Source organism: Aythya fuligula, chromosome 1 (assembly GCF_009819795.1).
Source record: "Aythya fuligula isolate bAytFul2 chromosome 1, bAytFul2.pri, whole genome shotgun sequence".
Lineage (NCBI taxonomy): Eukaryota > Metazoa > Chordata > Aves > Anseriformes > Anatidae > Aythya > Aythya fuligula.
In genome coordinates, this window is record NC_045559.1 from 59,560,330 (window position 1) to 59,585,149 (window position 24,820).

At 41.9% G+C, this 24,820-nt stretch overlaps 1 protein-coding gene across 2 annotated transcripts in view; it reads right to left on the minus strand.

Moving 5' to 3' along the window:
• Positions 1-24,820, minus strand: part of TBXAS1 (thromboxane A synthase 1) — a 240,551-nt gene that overhangs the window by 130,270 nt on the left and 85,461 nt on the right. For both annotated transcript variants that reach the window (XM_032207857.1, XM_032207858.1), the window contains exon 4: positions 20,870-20,922. In XM_032207857.1, the coding sequence (XP_032063748.1) occupies positions 20,870-20,922 (53 nt within the window). The remainder of the gene's footprint in view (positions 1-20,869; positions 20,923-24,820) is intronic.

Sequence of the window (24,820 nt, forward strand, 5' to 3'; positions counted from 1 at the left end):
CTCCCAGTTTGCTAAATCATAGCAAAGTATCTGTCTGTTAATGGTAAAAGTTTTCTTCAGAGTCCTGAGAGTTGCCTAAGGAAGAGCTGAGGTCTCATTTTCAATAGAGTTTGGATCAACCCTGGGCAAAAGATGATAATACCCCACATGTCCCTTCCTCACATACTTTGTACAACTTCTCTGATGTTAGAAAGGCAAAGCAGGCTCCCAGGCTGAAAATCTGCACCCCTCTGAGACTACCCAAGATGATCAGCCATGAATAATGGTCTCTTGTGCTGATCTCTCTTCACACTTCACATTTCTCTTCCCCTCCCCAGGTTTACCACAGTCTCATTTAAAGGTTAGTGACCGGTACACCTCAACACACAACTTTCCATAGGGGCCAAATCCCTAGCACCAGAAGCCAATTGTGTCTACCCAGATATTTTAATCCTGAGCACCAAGAGACACCTGTGCATGACACCTCTTCTTACTTCAGTCCTGGGAAGTAGCAGAAAGCCTGCTCCAGTCTGCTGGAACAAGGGGACAGTACTCACAGTCAGAGCCCTTATGTCACAGTACGCTTTGTGCTCGAAGGTATTCAGGACTAAGATTTGGGACAGGAGCATCTCCTGCTCAAGCTGTTTTTACAAGAAAGTGACTCACAAGCCAAGCTTATGCAAACAAATCTATTCATCATCCTCCAGCTCAGACCAGTCATCCGAACTCCCAGTTCTGCTTCCACAGCTAAACTCTTTCTTTTTTATTTACTCTTTTCTAACTTTCTGTCTATAGGCATCCGCTTTCCCCTTCATTATCCAGTTATAAATAAGGGCAGGGAAAAAGAAAGAAGGAAAAAAAAAATCCCTTAAAATTTATAAACTGAAAATACTGAAAAAAATATATTGCTTTTTAAACAAAGTTCTGCCTGCTTTTAAGAAACAACTGCTGTAAAACACACTCAGATGACAATCTTCTATTGTATCCCACACAGTCAAAGACCTCTTCCTGGCCTTTTTTCCATTCTCCTACTTTCTGAGTATAATCTTTCTAATGGGACACAGAAAGAAGCATGTTTGGACATACTTTGGAAGTCAAAACTAGGAGCATGACTTCCATGCTCTTCCCCTGAGGTTAAGGAAAAAGGACAAGAGCTAAGTGTGAAACAAGATTGTATGAGCTATTTCATTTACCAAACACAGGTCTAGAACTTGCAAAACCACCAGAAATACACTTAACTGAGTTTTAATACACTTAAAATCCTTTGCAGGATCAAGGCCTCAGTCTCAAACCAAAATGGTATCTCCCAGCTATAGATTTTTTTTTTACTTGATTTGAAATGGCAAATAAAAGATAAAATCCTCCTGAACAATAATCTATTCTTCCAAAGCAAATAACATATTCACCCCTGCCATGTTACTTCATTTTTATTCTGTATTACTACATGAGGATATCACCAACCTCGCGCAGACTTAGATTTATTATTGAACAAAACCCGATATTCTTGTCAGATTTTAATAAATAAGAGTTTGAGAAAAACAAAAGCCTCCCAGCAAGTGCATTACAAATGGATTCATGAATAATTTAGGACACCACTTTTTATTAACTTTCTCTAGGTTAATCTTTTCACAGGGCTTGTCCACATGCCGAAGTCCTGTCTTTAACTGCAGCGTTACAGTACCACTACGCCGCTCAACCCAACCCTCTGTCGTGTTTCCATGCAGGGCACTGAGCGTGCAATAGAAGTGCTTAGGCTATTGCCTCTTTCCTGCACAGAAATACGGATGTGTGAATATAGCACGGTGTCCTCAGAGCAACACAACTCTGTCCACACGGGAATCGGTTGTAAGACACGCGTAAAAACAAAAATTTGTGACGCACACAAGTGTGATTTTCAAGCGTAGATGAGGTCTCACTTTTTTAAGCCACGCTGCAGGGGCAATTTCTCTTAAATTCCGGTTTAAAATGCAGCCCTCCAAACTAGGGGAAAACATCCCCGTTTTTAGACCAGTGGTTTTAGATCCATTGCAAGATGAGACAGGGCAGACGTGGTCCATTGAGAGCCTAAGGACAGCATGGGCCTGTGCCAGGGGACAAAGCAGTGTCACCCCAGAGGCTGCTGGTGGAAGAGGCATGGAGCCTGTGGTGCACCAACCCAGGGAGGGCTGAACAAAATGGTTTTCAGAAATGTTCAACAGAGGGCACAGATTTACTCCCAGAAGTTATGGAGAAGCCAGGCTGCCCTCCAGCATGTTTACCAAAGGTCAAGGGGGTGGTTACGCTGTGGTGTATTGAGCAAAGGAAGTTAATCTGCATCCAGAGTGTTTTAATAACTTCAGAGACTACAAATACCCGTCACTTGCAGCAGTTTGGTTTGTAGGAGCAGTCTCCGTTCAAATAGAAGCTGATGAAAGGGACATCTTTTCTTTTATCCTCCAGGATAAGCAGCGATCTGGCAATGACTTCTGCTGTTTCCCACATGCCCCACCAGTGCTTCTTGAAGAGCCACGGCCCTGGTAAGACAAGGGCCCCGCTGGACAGCCCAGCCCTTGCAGCACCCAGGCAGTCCCGGGACTCCTGGGGGCACAGCTTGCTGTTCCCAGGTGATGTAGCGGATCCAGCAGCTGCTTGCAAATCCACAGAAGCACCACCTCACTGCATGGGGAAAGCCAGAGAGCACACAGGGCACACCATGGCAAAGGGCCACGTGTTTTTGGGTAACACCCGCATGGGAAACACCTGCAACCCTTTCACCTTGTTTATAGCGCTGCTGTCAATTCACAGAAGACTTTGATCTCCCTATCTATTATCAGTCCTGCGGATTACAAACACAGCACATTCATCATAAATCACATATATGTTGTTAGGCAATAAACAAGGTTTTGTTTTCTATGCTGCAGTCTGGTAAAGTACACAAAGATCATCTGGAAAGCTAAATAAAAAAAAAAGAAAGAAAGAAAGAACGGCACCAATTTTATTATCTCCATTTTCCTCAGGGAAGAGCAAAGAACAAAAAGAAAGAAAAAAAAAAGATATATGTTTGCATACTTAGAAATACAGTGGAAAAGGCTAATTTTCTTAGGAAACATTTCCAAAAAAAAAAAAAAAAAAATCCTCGATCACTCTGCCTCTATTATTTAGAAACACTCATATTTAGAAACACTCATTCACTGCAGGCAGAAAAATGCAAAAAATGAACAGCACGCTGCTTGTGTAAAATAGGACTCAAGGCTGGTGTTACTTGGTTAATTATTTCAGAGGTCAGTAAATTGATTTGTCGCAAGCATCGTCCCCTCCTGGCTCCTGCTGGCAGCTCAGACTCGGCAGGACTAAACGATACATAACTAACAGCTGCAAAGCCCAAACACAGCCTTCGCAGAAATGGCTACTTCAGTCCAAGAGGAAAAAAAAAAAAAAAGGAGGGAACAAAAAATTGCCAGGTACCCATGAGTCCAATTATTATTTGTGTTATATTAGCAGTGAGAGGCCTCAAAGGTCCCTGGGCCCTAATTTGGTCAGAGTTATACATAAATAGGAGGCCTGGAGAGCCCCAGATTTAAATAACCACAAGCAACAAACAGTGAGGAAAACAAAGTCCTGTACTTTCCAGCTGTGGGACTGAGGCACAGGCAGAGATGGAGGAGCTGGGAATTGCCAGCCATCAGCTCTTTTTCCTGTTGACTCCCTGCAGGACCAGGGCTCCTCAGCTGTCATTTACATCCGAAAATCTGCGGCTGGCTTTCTTCAGGCTTAGTCAGGCATCTCGCTGCAACGTCTGGAGTGCTCCTGGGCCACTTCTCCTGCATCCCAGGCTGTGACACAAACCACGGGAGCGCCCTTCGTGGGCACTCAGTGTGCTGCAGACAGAGAACTGAGAAAGGCACATGGCTTCTTCAGAGGGGGAAGAAATAATAATAATAAAAAAAGACACCCTAGACACAGGTGATCCTGTTGCACATGAAAATGAGGCACTGGTAGCACTGAGAAGTCTCAGACACAAAGAAAAGTTTCCAACCACAGCTCTGCCAGCGCACACATGCCTTAGCCTAAGACTGATCCAACCCATTGTATAAATTCATGAAAAAGAAGACATGGCCACAGTGATTTCTATTTAAGAATAAATAGTTCCTCATTTCCTTTTTTTCAATGAACTGTGCTTCTTTGCATGGCATGAAAGCTTCAAAATAAGCACACAAAACTATTAATTTAATTCCTGGCCGCATTAAAAATATCCCATAACGAGATGCCCAGGCACTCGCACGCACTGTCTGCGCTGCCCTGTATTGCTCTGCGCCCACCTCTTTGTCCACAAACCCTGGATTAAAAATGCTATCTTCTACATACCAAGAACCTCGGCGCTATCTCAGGCTTGCACCTTGCTACAAGACCTCTGCTTTCCTACATGCTTAAGGAAAGTATCGGGAAAGGAGGAAAATGCTGGGATTATTTATATTCTCTCCACCACAAAAAGCAGAGCTACATTTAAAGGAGCTCCTCCCTTGTCAGGTGCCATAAAAGACCTGTGGCACAGGAGCAAGAGTAGCGCTAAGGAAAAGGGGTGCAGGCTGGGGCCACTGCAAAATACGGAGTGTGTAGAGCCTTTCAAGTACCTTACACCACGTTGCAAGCGAGATCTGTTTCTGGGCATCTCTAACTCAAGCTAGGGTTTAGCAACCTGAGTGCCTCACCCTCATTTACCAGCCCCCTTCCAAGTGAGCAGCGTGGGAGATGCAGACTCCACATGGCTGTGTTAATTCATTCATGAAATGAAGTAGATGACATTTACCCACATATAAGGAATGACAAGGGATTAAATTAAGCTCACCAAGTGCCACGGGGAAGAAAAAACAACCCTCTGAATTATACAAGCATATTGGGCAATCAGTGTCCATTTGGTTTCCTGAGGAAATTTTAGTCCAGATCCAAGTGCAAGGTCCGGTCACAGCAAGCCCAAAAACTCATGCCTTTGTTCACGGATGGGGAAGAGAAGCAGCAAACGGGAGGGATGTGAATAGGGGAAACATTTGTTTTCTTGTACTGGGCAGGCAGTGGGAGAAGAGCAGGGCCTGGCAGGGTGCAGGCTGTGCTCCTCCACATCTGGGAGTTTCCCCTTCCCAGGGCCAGAGGGTTTATTTTGATGCCAGCGTCCGGGTGAAAACGACTGCCACCATTGCAGCACCGCCGTTTTGCGTCACGTCGCTCCCGCTGATTAGCTGCATCAGTGCGCCACTTCATTAATGCCGAGAGAAAGCTGTAAATAAGGGACCCTTTTTATAGGATGCTCCTGGAAATGAGAAGCGCTGAGATGTTATTAAGAAGCCAGCAACTCCTGCCTGGAAGTAGGGTGCCATCGTGACTGGGTGATGCTCAAAATGCTCGTAGCTCTCAACTTGGCAAGCTTGCCAGAAGAAGGTTTCTAAATCTTTTCCCACCGTGTTTCCCACCAAGCTTGGACTGTGTCGGTCTGTGTTTTGTTACCCATGTTTAGACTGTGACATTTTCACCAAAGCTTGTTTTGTCTGCGCTCGTTAAAGCACAGTATGCCTGACTGACCTCATGTGATGTTGCAGCAGACGTTTCCTGTGTGTTTCAGCATATTTGTGTGCCTGGCCTTTCTGTGCGAGACACAGCGTGAGAGCAGTCTCATCTTGGGCTCTCTGCACCTAATTCAATACCAAACTATGCCTTTTCCGTGCGCTGTGAGAAAAACCACCAGGTTACTATTTCCAGAACACTGGATTACTATTTCTAGGGAAGGCTACATCTGGGAGATAGCAAACTTTCTGTTTCTCCAAACTTTACTCACCACCATTTACACAGTGTTCATTTATATGGATTTGTGTGAGTCTATTATTTATGTTCGATGGCGTTACTTATTTTTATCAGTGCAAAAAAAAAAAAAAGCAAAGGCTACGAGATGGCTGAGGACAATAAGCAGACAATATTACAAAGGTTAAAAAGAGTAGCCCTTTCTCTGTCTTTTATTTAAGAAAAAAAAAAAGAAAAAGAAGAAGAAAAGGGAGGGAGATGCACATATCCTGATCTCTAGTCAGAAGCTGGAAGCAGCTTCCCTTGACAGACAGGTGAGCAATTTCTAGGAAATAACAGGAAGCATAAGGGTGGCTGGGCTGCAGTCATTTCACAGAAGATAAATGGAGATAGTGCAGTGTACTTGAAGATGAGGGATACAACTGGGATGCTACTCAGAAAAATATGGCTTAGAGAACATGCAGGGTGTGCAGGGCATTGCTGATCTCTAGCAGAGCAGGGGGGACCCATCCAAGCAGACAGCAGGGAAGCCAGGGAGGATCCTCTGTGTCCCAGGATGCAGGAAAGCGTGTGTGCATCATGGTGCAGGCTCCAGGGAAAATTTGGGGATGGGGGACAAAACCATGTGCAGCCATGCAGAGAAAACAAAACTGGGGAGATGTGGAAGGATTTAAATATAATTTGTGATATTATGATGCAGCAAGATACAGCAATCTATTACACAGGTTGACTATAATAAAACCACAAATGTAATAAAGTTGCTAGTTATATGCCCATCACTAACCTCATATAAGCAAACACTCTTCAAGAAAACTAAAACAAAATCTGTGTGATCCAACTTCTGCCTCTCATTAAAGCATTTCTGACCACAATAAAATAGAAACTTTTATTATTTTTCCTCCCCGAGACCTGACATCAGGGTACAAACCAAAGCCATGTGTAAGACTGCATTTCTACAACCTTCACCTCGTATACACTTTGCATATCATGATATCATGGCCAGGACTCAAGTGTGACTAGATATTTTCATATCTCCGGTTTTGGTTATCCATTTTAGCCCTAAAGGAAAGGAACAGCTTTCAGAAAACACTGAGCATCTCTATCTGCTGAAAAGTCATGTCCTGATACATATCTTCAAAAGAGGCATTCAGAACGGAGGCATTCAAAATCAGTAGGCTGTTTCTGTTTGTTTTAATTCTGTACTTTATCTTTTATTTCTTCCCAGGCAAGACAGCTCATCTACCTCCTGTAAATACAATCAGCAGTAGTGGACGACACAATATTTTATTTTTGCATGTGTTTGAAATAAACACAGACAATTTTCTACCAGCCTACCCCCTCTTAGTGGCATTTGGCTCTTAAATCAATGAGAGCGCTGCAATATATTGTGCACCATCACTTTTTATCCCCGTGCTCTGCTTAGGTTAATGCAGATCCATGCACTTCTGGTATCATACTGTCTTAATATTAGAATATTTTAATTCCTCCAAGATAGATGGGACTCAGTGCACTGATTTCCTACGTTGTGTACACAACAACACGATGAAAAGAGCCATATTGACTTTTGCATAACAAACTACACAGACATAGAGTACGACGTTTTCTTAAATAAGAAACAAGAGACTGCGACTCGGCCATGGCTACCAGCCTGAAGATACCTGAAGTCTAAGCAAACAAAAGCAGGGTTTGCTGAGCAGAAACAATGGGCACACCACACAGCTGGTTCACATGTTCTGTGTTCACAGCTGCCAGCCAGCACTGGACAGCCTCACTCCAGCAAGGAAAGGGTTGCCAGGCTGGCACGAGACGGGCAGTCACTGGGACTCATTTTTCTTTCCTGGGCTGCCTTAAAAATAAGTTGAAACAAAGGAAAAAAGGATAGTAACCACCTACTGAGCTCCTGGGAATGGACTTTTTTTATGCTACAGCATACAAAATGCATTCAAGCAAGATTCTTTTTTTTTTTTTTTCAAGTCCTTGCATACCTATAGTAGTGTATACTTTTTCTATACATTTTTAAGACCTACACACGCAAAATCATTTAATTTTGTTAATGCATTATTAAATGCGCACTAAGCCCAATAAAAGTCATTTCCCAGCGCTTTATGCATTTATCATGAAACCACTAGCAGAATTCTTTACAATAAAAATGCTAGCCGTACACATGACCAAACTAAATTATCTCGGGAAATGGCTAATATCTGACCATGTGGAAACATTAGAAAGCTGGGCTTTGTTATAGGAGTAGAAGGAAAAAATAGATACATTTTCTTACAGAAAAAAAAAATCATCTAAAGATAGAAATATTTTTAATAGCAAAAAAAAAAACAAAAAAAACCTGCAGCTCCAGGAAATTTTCCTCAATCAATTCAATCTGTCTCGTGCTGGACCTTAAAAACCCATTAAAATAACCGTGATAAATTTCCCAACCTCTTTCAGTGCACCACGCAGAAGACAAAGGAAACTGCAATTCAACAGAGAAAAGGAAGAAAAGAATGGAAAAAGCTGATAGATTGTGTATCGGTGGTAACATCCTCGCTCACAACAACAGGCGAATCTGCGCCACAAAGGACGGCAGGAGCAGAAGGGATGTGCACAGCTGACAATGGCACTCCAAAGTAATGACTTCCAGGAAAATCTGCTGTTACGAATGGACATCACGCTGCTGGGAAGCAGTTGAGTCACAACTTTCATAACATCGCAAATTATTTCAGCCTAAAAACTGAAGTACTGAAGAACAGGACAGATACAGCCCTGGTAAGACAACCGTGGGGATAATATCCTATACAATCAGCTAATGTGAGCACCTGGTTTAAATTATTAAACCTCACTGAAATCCATGCAAGTTCGAGGAATTGACCCAATATTTAGTGTGCAGTTATACAACACAGATCGTATTTCAAATAGTAATATTACTAAGAGCACCGCTCCGTTGACCTATTTTTTCATTGACCACCTTGTACGTATTATCAATTGCAACAAATACCCTCCTTTTGCTGCCTTTTTTTTTTTTCTTTTTTATTTTGAGCCAGATGGTGGGGTTGGAATTTTAAAACAAATTACATGTCTGTTGTCTTATCCTGAGACAACCTGAATCCCTGAGGATGATGGAGCTCGTTTAGTCCTCTTGCACGGAGCTGCCCTTCCACCCTGTGCACCTACCTCCGTCTCCTGAAGGACAGCCCCAGCACGGCGCATCACAACAGTGCTGGGACCTAGTCCCCATGCACACACTGCACACATTCAAGCTCTGCTCGTGGCCGCTTTAGTCAGCTGTCCCCAGCCCACATTTGGCCGCCCTGGGATGTTAGTGAGACGTAGGCTGAAGAATTTCTCTTTGGCTTGGTCATAGCTGCTTGGCTAAAGGCCTCAGGACTCCTGGGGACCTGCCTCACTTATGAGCTGAGTAAATGTTATCATCCAACATTGCTTTACTATATTACTTCCAAAACCCAGTGGGTCTCTGATGTCTGCTGGAACTATTTCCTAGAGCCCTTCCCTCCACGTGGTGGAGTGCACATGAAACGCCAGTATTTGTACTTAATATTTTGGGGGAGAACATTTCTCAACAAAAGCTTGCATTTTAAATTGCTCAAAGTCTACTTAGAAAAAAAAGGGGAAAGCAAGCTGAAAGCAGGCCAATGCAAACAGCACATATTCCTTCTAATCATGCTGGTACTGGGGCAAGATCAAGTGACTCGATCCTCATGCAGCAACAAAGGTATAGCAGAGATACAACCCACTCAATCTATCCATAACCCCAATAAAAAAGGCAAAAAAAAATACAGGCACAACTGTAGGATGAACCATCACTGAAGTAAATATATTGATCTATCAAAAATGATTGAAGACTGACAATAAAAGGGTTATAAATGCTCAGAAGGAAAAAAAAAAAAAAAGGAGAGAGAGAGGAGGCAAAAACAAAAAACCTAAACCCAACCCACTGAAAAACTCCCACCTGCATTCACAGGGAAAAATGGACTGGAACAATAAAACACAATGGCAGTGCTTGTACGTCTTTGATAGCTGCCCCTCCCAAAAGCCTGAACAGCCTTGCTATAAAGCAAGCAAATGAAAATGTAAATGCGTGAGCAATTGTCTGGGGGATTCAGATACTTCATGTCCTGTAGGCAAAGGAAGAAGGGGGAAGAAGGAAGGGAGAAGGCACCACTTTTAATATTTGTAAGTATTGATCATGCTCTCCTCACCTGGAGCCCTTTTAATCCAGCAGAGACCTTACAGTTAAATATTCAATGCTGCCTTCACGGTAGCTTCAGCACTGCTAGCAAAAGCCTCTTCTCCTCTGACCTCAGCACAACTCACTGCTCCGGCTCCTCCAGCAGGAGGGGGCACACAGGGACAGCCCGCAGATTTCTGGGGTGACAGCCGGAGGAGATCATGGGAGCAGCCACCCACAGAAATGCAGTATTCAAAATAGCAGGTTCAAAAAAAAGCATGGGATTGGGAATTGCCCTGAACGCAATGCCCACAGCAGTCAGGTGTATGTATAAACACAACGATATATCGATGGTGCATCAGGGGCTTAAAAAGGCTTAAAAACTGTGTATTTATTTAAGCATTTTGCTACGGAAATCAACAGTTGCAGTAGTTTCCCAAACTCAATTCCGTTTTTCACTATTGATGAAAATCCAGCTGTGCTACTGTCTTGGACAAAAGCAAATAAAATGCCACTGACTTGAGAGAAAGGTTGGGTCTGCAGCAAGAAGTCACTTCAAGTATTTAATCTTACAGGTTTACAATACATTTCTCTGCCTCAAAATCAGAATTTAAATTATTTTAACAGAAAATAATTTAATATTTAAAGGCCAACATTTTTCCATGTGATATTGCATTACCATCTGACCTGTTTTAACCCTTGCTTCTGTGCTGTACTTTTAGACTGATTTTCTCATTCTCCTGCCCCATGCATGTTGGGCCATGCATGGGTGGACACAGAAAACTGTTACGCTGCTTAGATAATATTTTACTTTGGTCCTTCCCACAGAGTATTTTATAAGATGTTCTATGTGATGAAAGGCCCCAAAGAACCAAGATCCTCTCATTTTCGAAAGACACTGCAGCAATTCCCCGTGTCCTTGCCAAAATCCTTTTTCAATAAAACAGATTCCAACATTGAAAGAAAAGCTTGGATTATTGCTGAGTGATAAAATGTCTACTGCTAGCCCTTACAGAGTCAGAACATTGCTCCCAACTCACTCCTTTTTCTGTAAGCTACTTTAAGATGTCTGGATACATCTTAACATTTGCTGTACCAAACCTAATTTTATTCAATAGGTACCAGCATCCAAAAATCAAAGTTATACGACATGAGAGAGACCTAAAAACATTGGGTCAAGACCCTCAAATAGTCATGGCTCTTTGCTTTTAATGGAGCTACGCCGAGGTAAACAACAGCTTGAAGGTCCAGACCACTATTTCCAGGCTTGTTTACACGGGGGAAGAGAAGAGATTCTGGGACAAGCCATGGCTGGAATCGTAACTCAGACTAGAAAAAACTCCTGCAGGAGCACAGCCCTACCAGTATAATAATTGCTGGGGGAGTTGGTCACTTTTTTCCATGATTTAGTTTGTGCCATTCCACAACTGCTGTGTCCGTGCATGGGATGTGTTTTGACGTTACTATAGCTGTTTAATTATACCAGTACAATTTTATCAGTATGACTAAAAGAAATCCTCCTTCAAGACAAGCCTTCAGGTTTAGCCACCAGATTTAGCGTAAAGAAAGATTCCCAGTCCCCAGGGTAATGGGGGCTCAAGCTCACTCCACACTCACCAAACTACAAAAAAAAAAAAAAAAAAAAAAAAAGCAGCTTAACAATTGAAAACAACTTCTTTCCCTGCAGCGGGCTCTACTTTTGCCTATTGCCTGATGAAATCATACCCAGTTCCCTACCAACTAGCAGAAGGTCTGACATAAAGCAGACTCTCCAGGGGAGGAAGAGAGGTCGTCAAACAGAAAAAAAAAGGGTAATTTGAAGATGGTGCCAAAGCAACAAAGGAAAAGGAGATATTTTGTTTCCCTTATTACTAATAAAACATAGTAGACTAAAATTGATCCCCAGACTAATAAGGTAGAGGAAAAACTAAAACCTATATATGACAAAACAATAGAAAGGTAATGAAGAGATTTATGGAAGTACATAAAAACCTTGGAATGACGTAAAATTGTCAGGTCATGTTACTGTTTTCAGCTCAACGTGGGTAAGAAAACAAGGGAGGAATAAAAATTAGAGCATGGAGGGAAGAAAGCATAGAGTGGAAGGGGATGAGGAGAAGAAAGAAAGAAAATAAAGCCAGGGCAAATGTTTAGGGGGGAAAAATGCAGCTAGAAGCATGAAAACAATGCCCACAAGACAGGTCTATCAAGGTAAAATAAATAAATAAATTAAAAAATCCAGAGCCCAGGTGGTGTAACCATCAAAGGACAAGATACAGTAATGGAATAGGAGGCACCTCAATAGATACCTGGGCAAAGCTGTGGTAATCCTCAAGGAGGAAAACGTGACAATTTCCAAGAAACTAAGGAAGTCATCCCAAACGTAGTCCTTCACAACACTTGGGTGTGCTCAAGGGCCGAGACCCCACAAAGTCTTTTCTCAGGACACCCACCCAGCATGGCGAGAGGGGTCTGACCAGCACCTGCCTCCTGGAGTTCCTGGCAGCAAACTGGGACATGCAATGGATTGGTTATGGCTTCCAGTTCCGTCTCTGTACCTTCTCCTCCAGCTCCCAGTGGGGCAATTGTGGGGAAGAGAAATCCCTTTTCACAGAATCACAGAATCACAGAATCACAGAATTTCTAGGTTGGAAGAGACCTCAAGATCATCGAGTCCAACCTCTGACCTAACGCTAACAGTCCCCACTAAACCATATCCCTAAGCTCTACATCTAAACGTCTTTTAAAGACTTCCAGGGATGGTGACTCCACCACTTCCCTGGGCAGCCTGTTCCAATGCCTAACAACCCTTTTGGTAAAGAAGTTCTTCCTAAGATCCAACCTAAAATTATCAATTTTCCTTGATGCTTCTGATGGCACATGAGAAGGAAGCCAGAAGTCACTTTGGGATTTCTCTGGGCTGCCACAAAGAAGGCTAAACCAGCCGTAGAGAGTGACCTACCATGCCTGTGAGGTGCTGGCAACCAAGGAGGGCAGGAGGAGCTCCTGATTTGCAGCACTGGTGTAAAGTTGCTCTGCTTCAAAGGCTGCCAAGAGAGGGAAGGGGTGGGGACATCAGAGGGATGATGCATTTTCCTCCCTCTGTGTAAAGAGAGGGGGAAATGATTCAAGAGCCTCATTTAAAAATTGCTATGTATGGCACTGGGAACACCAATTCACAATCAGATGCATAGCTGGTGAAGTCAGCGACCATTAATAGCTACTGGACATTACGTATGGTATGCATCCGCTTCAGGTTTGCAGCAATGCTTCTGGCTGCTGTAGGAAATTCTAATAAAAGCATTGATTTTGCTGTGCATATTGTATAACACTGCTGCTTGCCTATACCTCCAAATAGGATTGGTTTACTAAAACAACGTCCCAGATTTTTCAGTCTTTACAGGCCACAGCGTACTTCTTGCCAAATGGTAGAAAGGGGAAAAAATTACAAGGTGGACCTTACAGCCTGTTAAGATTAACAAATGCAGGCTCTGGTAAGTGATGAAGAGGATAGATTCAAGGTGACACTAAGACTAGGAAACTAGTTTTTATAACTATGGGTCTCCCTCAGAACATCCCCTCCTCCTCCCTTAAAGTAGGATGCCACAGTCTGGTATGCAGGTGCTGATCATAACAGTGTCACACAGTTAAGAGGAGGCAATCTGTTAAGCAATCCTATCCCAAACCCTTTAAAATGATGATTTTAAGTATTAATTAGCTAAGAAGCAGGCAGTAGAGATCAAAGATCACCTGTATTGTATACTAGGTGTAAAACACTACTCAGGCAGCATGTTTTCAAAAAGAAACTTCAGTTTTCAAATAATCTTAACCTGGAGCTCACGAGGACTATGCTTTAATAGCTGAGTACCAACATGCAAGGAAACATGGGTACTAAGAAACACCTCCTTGGGAGCAAGCAGAGGTACAACCTCCACTCAGCCAAAGCTGGTACCTGTGCACGGAGCAACAGACCTCAATTTAATGAGGTTCCTCAGATGGTGCAAGGGCCTGCACTGCTCTTTCAGTCATCACAGCTGACATAGCTGTGGCCAGTCTCACAGAGCCTTTCTGCACCCAACCTACACTGCTTCAATTGAGCTGTACTGACCAGGGAATTTCCCTCTGTGCAAACACTAACTGAAGCTACAACCTCATCAGGCCACACATTCTTCAAGTACAGAAATGAGCATCAGGAACACGGTGCAGCTGACTGACACTGTCCTTTGCTGCCTTGCCAAGCGCGGATAAAATACCGGCCTCATTTGGTTGGATTTCACACTCCCTTTCCAGAGGTGTAAAAGCTTACGTCAGGCCTTTGAGTTATGTCAGCTTGGACAGCTGCAGTGGAGTCATGGTGCAGTCACGGGTGGAGGAAAGAAACTTGGAAAAAATGCAGCAGGGAGCACATACCTGCACTGCAGCCACCCTGGGGCTACGTCTGGAATCTCACAGGGACGTGGATGGTTTTGCACCCAGAGGAATTCATCACTTGCACCAAACTTTTCCATCCAAATGGTTTTGTCTGCACTGAGGACTGGGACCATGACATTTTGGTGGGCCTCTGGTCTTGTGTTTGTGAATACCTAGAAAAAAAGGGCTCCCGGTCTTGGATTGCAGACCTGTCTTGGACTGCAAGAGGCTACAGTGACAAAATGAAAGCCAACCTTCACGGAGCAGACAAGCTCAAGTTGAATGGTTCTTGTGGGAGGTCATAGTCCACATGCAAGATTTTGTCCGTGGCTAAGAGCTCATTAACGAACACTTTCCACATTACTAGTACACTGAGCATCACTTTGCAATGTCCCAGAGACCTAAGTACATTTGAATCATGCCAGAATTAAACTAGTCAACTAATTCACTATAAATTCAGCCTATAAACTGCATCCCACAGGTCTCCATGCACAGAGCTTAAACCCTTCACAACGATTAGGCAGCAAACCTATTATAACCATAACAGTAACACCAGACTCCAATTCCCAAAACAGTGTGACATGCCACCTTTTGAGTAAATCTCTAGGCTTCAGTCCCACAAAAGGCTATGTTTTCATGACCAATTAGCTCGAGAGAAAAAAGACTGGTGATGATATACCCCTAAGTAACTCACAAGTTATTACAGCAGCTTGATTTAACTATTGGAACTAACTGTAACCAGTGCCTAATTATGGCTAAGTGTGAGGAGTCGGATGGAGATGTAGCACTGTAGCGTGGCACTAATTTTTAGCCAGGAATATCATTAGGCTTGTGTTCTTCTTAAAAAGACTTTTAAGAATTAGCTAATTCCAAAAGTGTTAATTAAAAAAGTAGTGAGAGGGGAATCCGAGAGTTTAAATTAAGAATATTAAGATTCCCCCATTGTTCAGTCAATTTTTGAGATAATCTCTTCCATTTCAGAGAGAACAGCTAGCACATTACACAGAGGAACAATAAAATTTTCTACATGCAAACTGCTGTCAAAAGAGAGGGTGGAGAGGGGGAAGAAATATTTTTCTCCGCATTAACTTCTTTGAGCTACAATAAACCTAGGTGTTTGTGTGTACCAACAGCAGTTACAATATTTTTCAAGCACAAATGCAATTGTTTCTTTTACTGCCCTGATTCATCAAGGTAGATAAACTTCTGCCTAACTCAAAGCACATTGAGTAGCACCATTGACTTTAATGGGATTGCTCCTGTGCTCAAAGTTAGGCACATATTTAAAGGTTCTCCTGTACGGTGTCTACAGCTTGCAGGTATTTAAAGGAAAGAGAACTAATTCAGAAGAGCAGTTCTAGGTGTGATCAACAATCCAGCAGAGTCAAAGAGCATTATCACAATAGATAAAGAAGGAAATAATGTGAGAAAAATAAATAAATCTTGACGGGTTATGAAAGACCCAACTCTGGTCCAAAAAAAAATAAAAATAAATGTATTGCTCTAAAGAAAATAAAAATCCAGGCAAGTGAGGCTACCAAAAATCTTTATTAGATTAAATGTGAGACAGATTATGAGGAGCTATAGATCAGAAATAGAAAGCCTGTTTTTCTTCCCTCCCCTATGCTTGCCCAGGAATGATTTTCTCTAACTGAAATACAAAAAGTAAATTGTTTAAAATATCAAAATAAATGAAGGACCACAGGAGAGGTGGTAAATCCGTTAGAGCCCCAGTGTAAAAGAGGAAATCAAGCAGGATAAGATTGTTTCATAAAACTAAATTATTTCTTTACATGAGTCTTCAGAGACAAAGATGAGAATACCCGTCCCAGGATTACTCTTCCCACATAAAGCAGAATAAGGTTAGAAACCAAGAGGTAAAACACAACAATAACAACAACAAAGCAAACAAACAAACAAAGATCAAGTTTGTGAAATTAAAATGGCAGTAAAGAAACTGCTTCCTCAAGTAAATTAAGTGCATGATGAAGATATCAGTTGTTCCTTGCAGGATGAGATCCTGCCCCAGTCCACTTTAGGTTCTCAATGTGGTGTTGGAGGAGGCATAGCTGGTAAGGATAACAACTCATGACAAGCTCCAGATTTCCAAATCCCAGAAAAGCACGTCCCTGTACTGTACACAAAAGGGGAAAGCTCCAGACCTCTGCAGGGACTAACCAGTGTGCCTCAGCCCTGATGCAGAGGCCAGGAACAGCAGTAAAAAAAGCCCGTGTCTTGTCCACTGCCATTTGGCTCTGGACTCATCTGCAGAAATGCTAACTATTGCCATCTGCAGCAACCATTTCTGGGGGGGGGTAGAGGAGAAGTCAAGCATTAAGACAGAACAAACTCCAGCTGCATAGACTTCTGAAAAGCTGTCAACTGCCAGTGTAGCTTATCATCACAACTAAGCTCTGGACACATTTCAAGTTAATGACTGACTCCATGATCTATCCTAATCCTTTAAACCAGCCAACCATTTAAATGACCAGACTCGATCTTGGTTCCAATAATGACCTATTAGAAAATCATTCAAGGAATATTAGGAAGTCTTTAAGGAAAAACAACACCACCACAACAAAAACCAAGCAAACAAAAACCAACAAACAAAAAAGATCAGACAATGTGTAATTCCATAAACACCTTAAGATAATTTTCTACACTATTTTAAGTTGCTTTCTGAATATTACTCTAAAAATGTACTGAAGTAACCTGATGCAAAACAAGATGCTCTTTTTATGGGAGTAGAGCTCCATTCACATCGGTGTTTTCACAAAGCGCTTCAGGAGTGCATGCATGTACCCATTTGTCTACCTGCACCTTGACATCTTTCTGTGATGCTGTGCTGATCCTGGGATGCTTGCGCTGGTGCCCAGCAGAAGCTCAGCATGGGTAGATGCAATCTGGTGCTGGTGGTTTTACTGGGGACTGAGAATGGCTTACAACTGGATCTCATCAGAAACAGTCTCCATAATTCCTCCCCGCCATCAGAGAATGCAGATTCTGAGCTTGTTGACTCCCTTTAGCAGTACACAGCCCAACAGCCCTGGACTCAAACTCCCTGATTGCCACCTCCTTTCTAAGGTTGGTTTAATCCAAGAACCCTATTCTTTCTTGTCTTGGACTCATCCCTTTACCTCTTCCTTCTACATTGTTCTTGTCATCATTAGCACTTATTCTACTACATAGTTGGCCAGACTTCTCACAGCAGGTTGAAGCTGAGAGTTCAAATGAATGAAGAGCAAGAGTTGGATTTGATCTGCTGCAAGCTGTTTCAGATGCAAAAGGACATGAAGAAAGAGTATCACCCCACAAATTACATTGAATTTCAATCTTCTGTTCTTACTCTTTGATTACATAGAGTGAGGTCTATTTTATAAACTTGTATACTCTTCCCCATGTCCAAATATATTGCTATGGTTGAAGGCAGAATACATTCAGTCACCTGTTTTCTTGTGGCTATATTGTATTTTCTGATCATTCACTGCTGGAGTGTTGCTGGGCCAAGAGTCTGTTACTTATTTTGGCACTATTTTCCCACTCCAAATCATTAATACTCACTTACAGCGTTGTAAAGTCATAATAATGCAACTGCACTAAGTGGTTACATGAATACAAAGTGTGTATACAAAGTAAAATCAACTCAGCCACTACATCTCTGCTAATGTTGTAGCAATCACTTTTCTTACTCTATCAAGTATGCTCGTCCTATTCATTTCTCATCAGAAGTTCTTTGTTTCCCTGCCTCCTCTTACCACCTATTTCTCACCAGTAGTCAAAGCCTGCAATTGAAATGGAACAACTGGATATTGTAGGGTGAAAACAAAGCATCAAAACAAGAGTACATCCAAAAAATAAGTGACAGAAATCACTAAGTTCCACAGAAACCAAGAGTAGATTGCTTTCCAAACAGGATGTCTTTCACTTTTTTTTTTTTTTTGGTATGGGAACCAGCATGTACAGAGATTTCTTATATAGAAGGTGCTCCAAAATATAGCTGAACCAAAAACTACCATTCTGTTGCATGATCTACTCAAAAACTACGCTAGTGGCTTGAATTCCCTTTGTTCCAGCTCTGCTTTTGCACCGAACGAGAGCTGTTTGTTTCCCGCTTGGCCTCCATCTTGAGCCACCTCTATATGAAATCAGACAGTTTGCACAGCACACACACACATCCAAAGACAATTTGCATTGTCTCTCTATATAAAAGAGTAATACCATCACCTCTCCTTTGGATCAGCACACGGAAGCGAAAGAAAAAAATGCTTTTGTGACCTACAAAAGCCTTACTTGAAATAATTCTCTACGACTTGAGGCCTTTTGGAATGGAAGGGATATATTGTTTTGACTTGATTAAAGCTGAAAAGTTGATTTGACATCCTGTTGTCAAGGAAACCAATTCACACACAAAAGAAAACAGTTGTGATGGTATCATTCAGACTATTCAAGTGACCTTAGAAAGAAAAAAAAGGCTTCAGTTCCAAAGATTTGTATTCAACTCACTTCACCACTGTAGAAATAAAGATCATTGCTCTTTATGCTTATTGGAAAGCAGTTTTCAATCTGGAAAAAGCAAAATGCCACATCTTCTTCCAACTACCAGATCCAATACTTCGCTGGGGCCGTGCACATAAACACACCTACCATTTACTGCCTATTTCAAAGAACCACAGAAAGAATCACACAGATGCACAGAGAAGGAATTTCTTTAATTGACAGGACTGTGATATACACCCCCCGACACATACACACATCTATTGAACACCAGCTCAACAAGTAAAGTTTGAAAATGCTTTCCTTCAACTACAAATCAAGCTTACCTCAAGCACAGCAATGTATGAGCCTAGCTTCGTTTTCCTGAGAGATATCAAAAGCAGTATTTATTCTCTGCCAATATCCTGGATCCCTCACGAATTAAATTTTCCAAGCACAAAATAAATGGTATGCAGTTATGCTCAATCTGCTTACTCCTCCTACCTACTGGATCGCAGGGAAGCAGAGCTGTCCTGGCTGACCACTACCACCACCATCCAGCTTTGCAGCCCATGAGGTGTCCCAGAGGTTTCATTCCCTGTCAACTGGGTAGATGGGAGAAATGAAACTTTCTATCTATCCACTCACAGACAGAAATTACACACCTCTTTCTCCCATGACATTGCCTCTGCCTGGCCAAGTGAACAGACAGATGACTAAATAGCAACTTGTCTCAAGTTCAGCTCAGAAAAAATAGGCATGATATTAATAAGGAGGGAAATACACTGAGCAATGAATGCCACTGTTCTTGCATTATTGTCATTTAAGGGCATCACACCAAAGGTCACAGAGATAATAAGCCTCAGTCCTTTTGCATTTGTTACACAACATACAAATTGCCACAGTGTTAATGAATATATTTCTCCATTCCTGGCCAGCTAAGACAATGTATTATTTCCTCTTAGACAAGTGCCTAACCCTTGGAATTCATTATTTCTACTGCTTCTTGCAGCACTTTGTCCTTAGGGCTGAGCATAAATGCCACAAGAAGGCTGTGACTGGAGCATCAAATGCTTTGTATGGCTGAGTCTGACTTCCTTTTGATAGAGCTTTTTTGGCTGGAAGAACGTCCAAAGTGTATTTATAGTATTTTTAAACAAATACATACACTCTTTCATATATGCTCTTTTACAGAGTTTCATAAAACTCCTGGAGAACACAGGACAAAAATTTGATCTTGTCTTTACTTCATGGACATTGCTTGATACTTATCTATTGAAGTAATAATTATGCTAGAAACACCAACTCACCAAAACAATAGAAGTTACCGTGAAATAAGTGCATTTCCACTTAAAGCAATGACAACAGGAAAGTAGTTCTCAGAAAAGGAATAAAGATCACAGAAATGTGGAAGTGCTGGATGAAGAAATACACTTAAAACCTCTTTACTCTGAATAACCTGCTAAGGGAGCACAGCTGAGATATAGAGAAATGAATGCCTCATTTCTAAACTGTACTTCATTGTATTTTAAGTTTAGTATTTTTGCGTAAAGATAGCCAGCTATAGCTGAACCAAATTCACACTATTTCATAAACTAGGTTTTTGGTTTTGTTTGTTTGTTTGTTTTAAGACATTAAATTATTATTTCTGATCTTTGCATAAATATAAAGAATACATTATAATATGTTGTAATTATATGTATATATGTTGTAATTATTTAATTATAAATATAAAGAGAATATTGGTGCTGGTAGCTTTGTATAGTTCTGAAAAAAAATAAACTTTAATTAATAATTAATTAAATTAATATATATATTATATAATTAATAATTAATATTGGAAAGGAGTCCAGCACTAAATGCTGAACTAAAATAAACCAAGGCTACTTTCTGCATGTGATCAAACAGCCTCTACCTCTATCACCCAGACTGAAATACTGCACTTTGCATTTCAATGAGCATCTTATTGTGGTATATTCTCCTCTCCCACCCAACAAACCCAAACCAAAGCAAACAGCAAGACCCACAAAAGCAGACAGCTGAAGGTACAACTAAGCTTACCCACAAACAGGTCCATACTCCTTTATGAGTTTTGTATGGTTTTCCCAAAAGCCCTGGGTAAAAGAAAAACATCACAGTATTTTAGAACAGTGCTTAACAGAAACCCAGAAACCCTGTTACACAGTATTGCTAACACTCACATCAAAGCTCTGAACCTCAACTAAGAGAGACACTGCATTAGCCGATAATCTCATCTTTCTCTTATTGTCCATCTCTGAAAGGAGAGTCTACAAATGATGATTGAAGGAAAAGGAAAATCTGGAAAGCCATTAATATGTTTTCAGAGCTTTACAATCTGAAATATGTTACCATTTCACAATATTTTTGATTAATTTCATGATCAGAGTCCTGACTCATAATCTTATTCTGATACGTGTGTGGATGGAAAAACTGACATAGAAATTAATAACAGAATAAGTATGACTTATAACACACTAGAGAAACAGAGGGAATGTTGAAAAGGTTGTGGGTTGTTTTTTTTGTTGGTGGCGGTGGGGATTTTTTTTTTTGAATAATGTAACTAAAAACAAAACAACCCAGCAAAATTGGAGTTTAGCACAAGGCAGTCCCCTGGGAGATTCTGCAGAATAGTAAGCAGATGTATTTTAACAAACTTTTAGAATTTTCACTGTGTTTCATTTTCATAATTGATGAAAATTGGTATCCATTTATATAAACATGTCTGCCTCTGTGCTAAATTGTTACTGTCCTAAATGAATTTAAATTGATTAATCTGAAAGAAGGTGTGTAAAAATTATCCCCAAAAGCGAATATAAAGAAATCTGTTTTAACAAAACTGCAATACTTGAAAATCATCCTGCATTGTGTTTGTAACTCGTCTTTGGAAAAATAACATATTTGACTGCATTAATCTGCATTTATATTAATTCAAGGAAGGCTATTATGATCTATCTTCATTCTTTGGAGAAAACTAACAAAATAGAATACTTAGGCCTGATATTGAAGCTTACTTATTTTTAAGACATGCTAAAGAATGTTATCTAGAATGATATGAACCGTTATAAATACATAAACCACAGTCATAAATAAACAAGACCGCGTAACCTGTTAATGCACTGAGAGCATTTTACCACACTAAACAAACAAACAAAAACTCTGGTAATCAAAGGTGTTTGCCTCGCTTATCACCCTCAGGTGTTAACTTAAAACCCAAATAAGCAAACTACGTGGCCCAGCTCATCGGCCCACGCTGGCCACATTGCTCAGGAGAGCATCCCCAGCCCACATGAACACACCTGGGCAGCATGTGAGGTAAAGCACGGCGGTGGCATGGCAGAACCAGGCCTGTGCTCAGCCCGCTTTCCTCCTGGCCTGGGCCTTCACCAGGGAGGGAGACCCCGAACTGCAGCCCAAGCCCCCTGGCTAAGCTTTGCCCTGGACCACGAGGAGACAAGCACATATTGCCCCCCCTGTATCTACCAGCTGCTCTCTTTATTTACAACACGCCTGTGCTTTAAGCAATTCAGTGAAGAAACCTTCCAGAAATCTGACTTCTTGGAAGCACTTCTGGCTTGCTACTGTGGCGTCAGGCAGAACACGTTTCAGAGCAGGCCTGTTAACCAGTAACTGCTCTTCCACCTCCAGGCCTCCTAAATGATTGCACAGAGCTAAAATTAACTTATTTACCTATTTTCCTCCCTCCACAAAGTGAGAAGTGCAAACCTGCAGGATAGGAGGAGGAAGGGAGTTGAAAAGTAATGAGGAGAGACCACAAGAAAGCACCCTTGGGAGCAGCAAAAGCCCCTGTTCCCCACAGCCCTGGTCACTCGGATGTCATGCCCTGCTGTGCCTGTCCCCACCAGCCACTCTGTCTTGGCCCTGCTCTGAGGGCAGGTACAGTGTGGTGAGCACCCAGCTGCACATCTCACCAGGTGAAACACCAGCACATTGCATGTGAGGGACCCTGAGAGGTGTCGGGGGCCAGAGCATGGCCAAGATGTGTGTGCATCCCTGTCTGCAACACAGCGGGACAAGACCGGGGATGTGGTCCGGAGATGCTGTTGAGAGGGAAAGAGAAGGCGAAGGAGAAAGGTGGAGGGGGAAGAAGAAAGTGTTGATGAAGAAAGCCTCATTACAGTTGATAAAAACTTCAGATTTTTTAGTGTTTCTTTTTTATTCAGTTATAATATGCAACTATAAATCAAAATCAACAGCCTTATCTGAAGTCCCTGCAAGATTTTTAGGTAAAGCCTGGCGGTGGCATGACAGAACCAGGCCTGTGCTCAGCCCACTTTCCTGGGCCAGGGGACACGCCACATCCACAAAGCCCTGACAGATTTACAGCATCATCCCTGAACATGGCTTCCAGTAGACAGGTATCTTGAAAACCTCCACTTGTGAGTCGTGTTTGAAGTACAGCAAGCCTCATAACTGCTACTGGCAACTTTTATTATTATTATTATTATTATTATTATTTTAATTTCTTTTTAAACACTAGCCACTGTTAATCTCCTCCAAGGGTCATCATTGCAGGTTTGTCCAGGTTTACAGTTGCAATTGTACTTAATGCTTACAGGATAACTGAATATCTGACCAATGCCAGCAACTGTTCTAGATGAAAATGGAGGTAAGAGACCTCTCCTCAACTCCCAAAGACCACCCAGTGGGTGAGCACAATGATGAGGAAGCAAACTCAGAAATTGTGCCTGCTGGACATGTACCCAGTGGTTTAAATGGCCATAAGTCAGGAGCTAAAATGATGCAATGTGGGGGTTAGGGAATAGAGAACAGGGAAAAAATGGAAACAGATGTTTTTGGTTCTTTTCTTTTTTTCTTTTCTTTTTTTTTTTTTTTTTTTAATAAAAGGAAAACAGAAAGAAACCAAATAGCAAAACAATGCACTATATTATGAGATGACACCATGCACATCAGGAGGAACTATAGCACATTAAACAGAGATTGGTAACAATGAAGTGTAAAAACGTAGTAAGTAATGCTGTTCCAAGACAGAAAAATCACTTGACCTTCTCTTTGTCTGGAAGCTGCAGAATATGAATTGTCATCATCAACAACAACTCAGAGAAGGGTTAGGGCAGGGCAGGGAGGAACGACTTGCTGCATGCGGCTCCTACAGCGAGGTACCAGCTTGATGACAGTGCATTATCAAACAAGATAATGCAGGAGTACGAAAAGCTTTTTTCCCCTGAAGAAAGCATATTTTATAGCATCTGGTACACCATGGAAACAGCAGCTCAAGTGGGCTGACTGCTGCACACCCAGAAGGCTTCTTTGTTTACATGGCTGGCAGTTGCCTCCCTACAGAGAATTTGCATTCTCCCCTTCCTTTGAGCATGCATCATCGGCTGCATCTGTGGGCAGAACCACTCGCAAGGCCAAATCCTGCTCTTAGGGATGCAGATGCAACCCCTATGGAAGGAAAAAGGATTTGAGTTTGCATCAGCGGGAGCGAAATCTGGCCTCTGCCAACCATCTATCTCAAGACACTGGGTACTGAAACTTCAGCCTGTACAGCATGCAAATCAAAGGGCTTCAAAAAGGGACTGGGGGGTGCTCAAGTACCCTCATCCCTTTTTTCAATAGATTCTGCCATTCCAAGATGGATCCTTCAGCAATATCCTCCTTATTGCATATTCACCTTGCTAATGCCTCACAGTCTCAAAAATCTGCAGCAGTCATCTTCCCTCCTTGCTGAAAATGGGTGTAGGCACTTAGCCAAAGTTTTCAGAAACATCTAGTAGCATTACGCATTTTAATTTTGGGGGTATCTAACACATAATCATCATAGAACTGATTGGGTTGGAAGGGACCCTAAAGATCATCTAATTTCAACCCTGCCATGAACAGAGATGCAACTCACCAGATCAGATTGCCCAGGGCCCTATCCAGCCTTGAACACCTCCAGGGATGGGGCATCCACAATCTCTCTGGGCAGCCTGTGCCAGTGCCTCACCACCCTGAGGGAAGAACTTC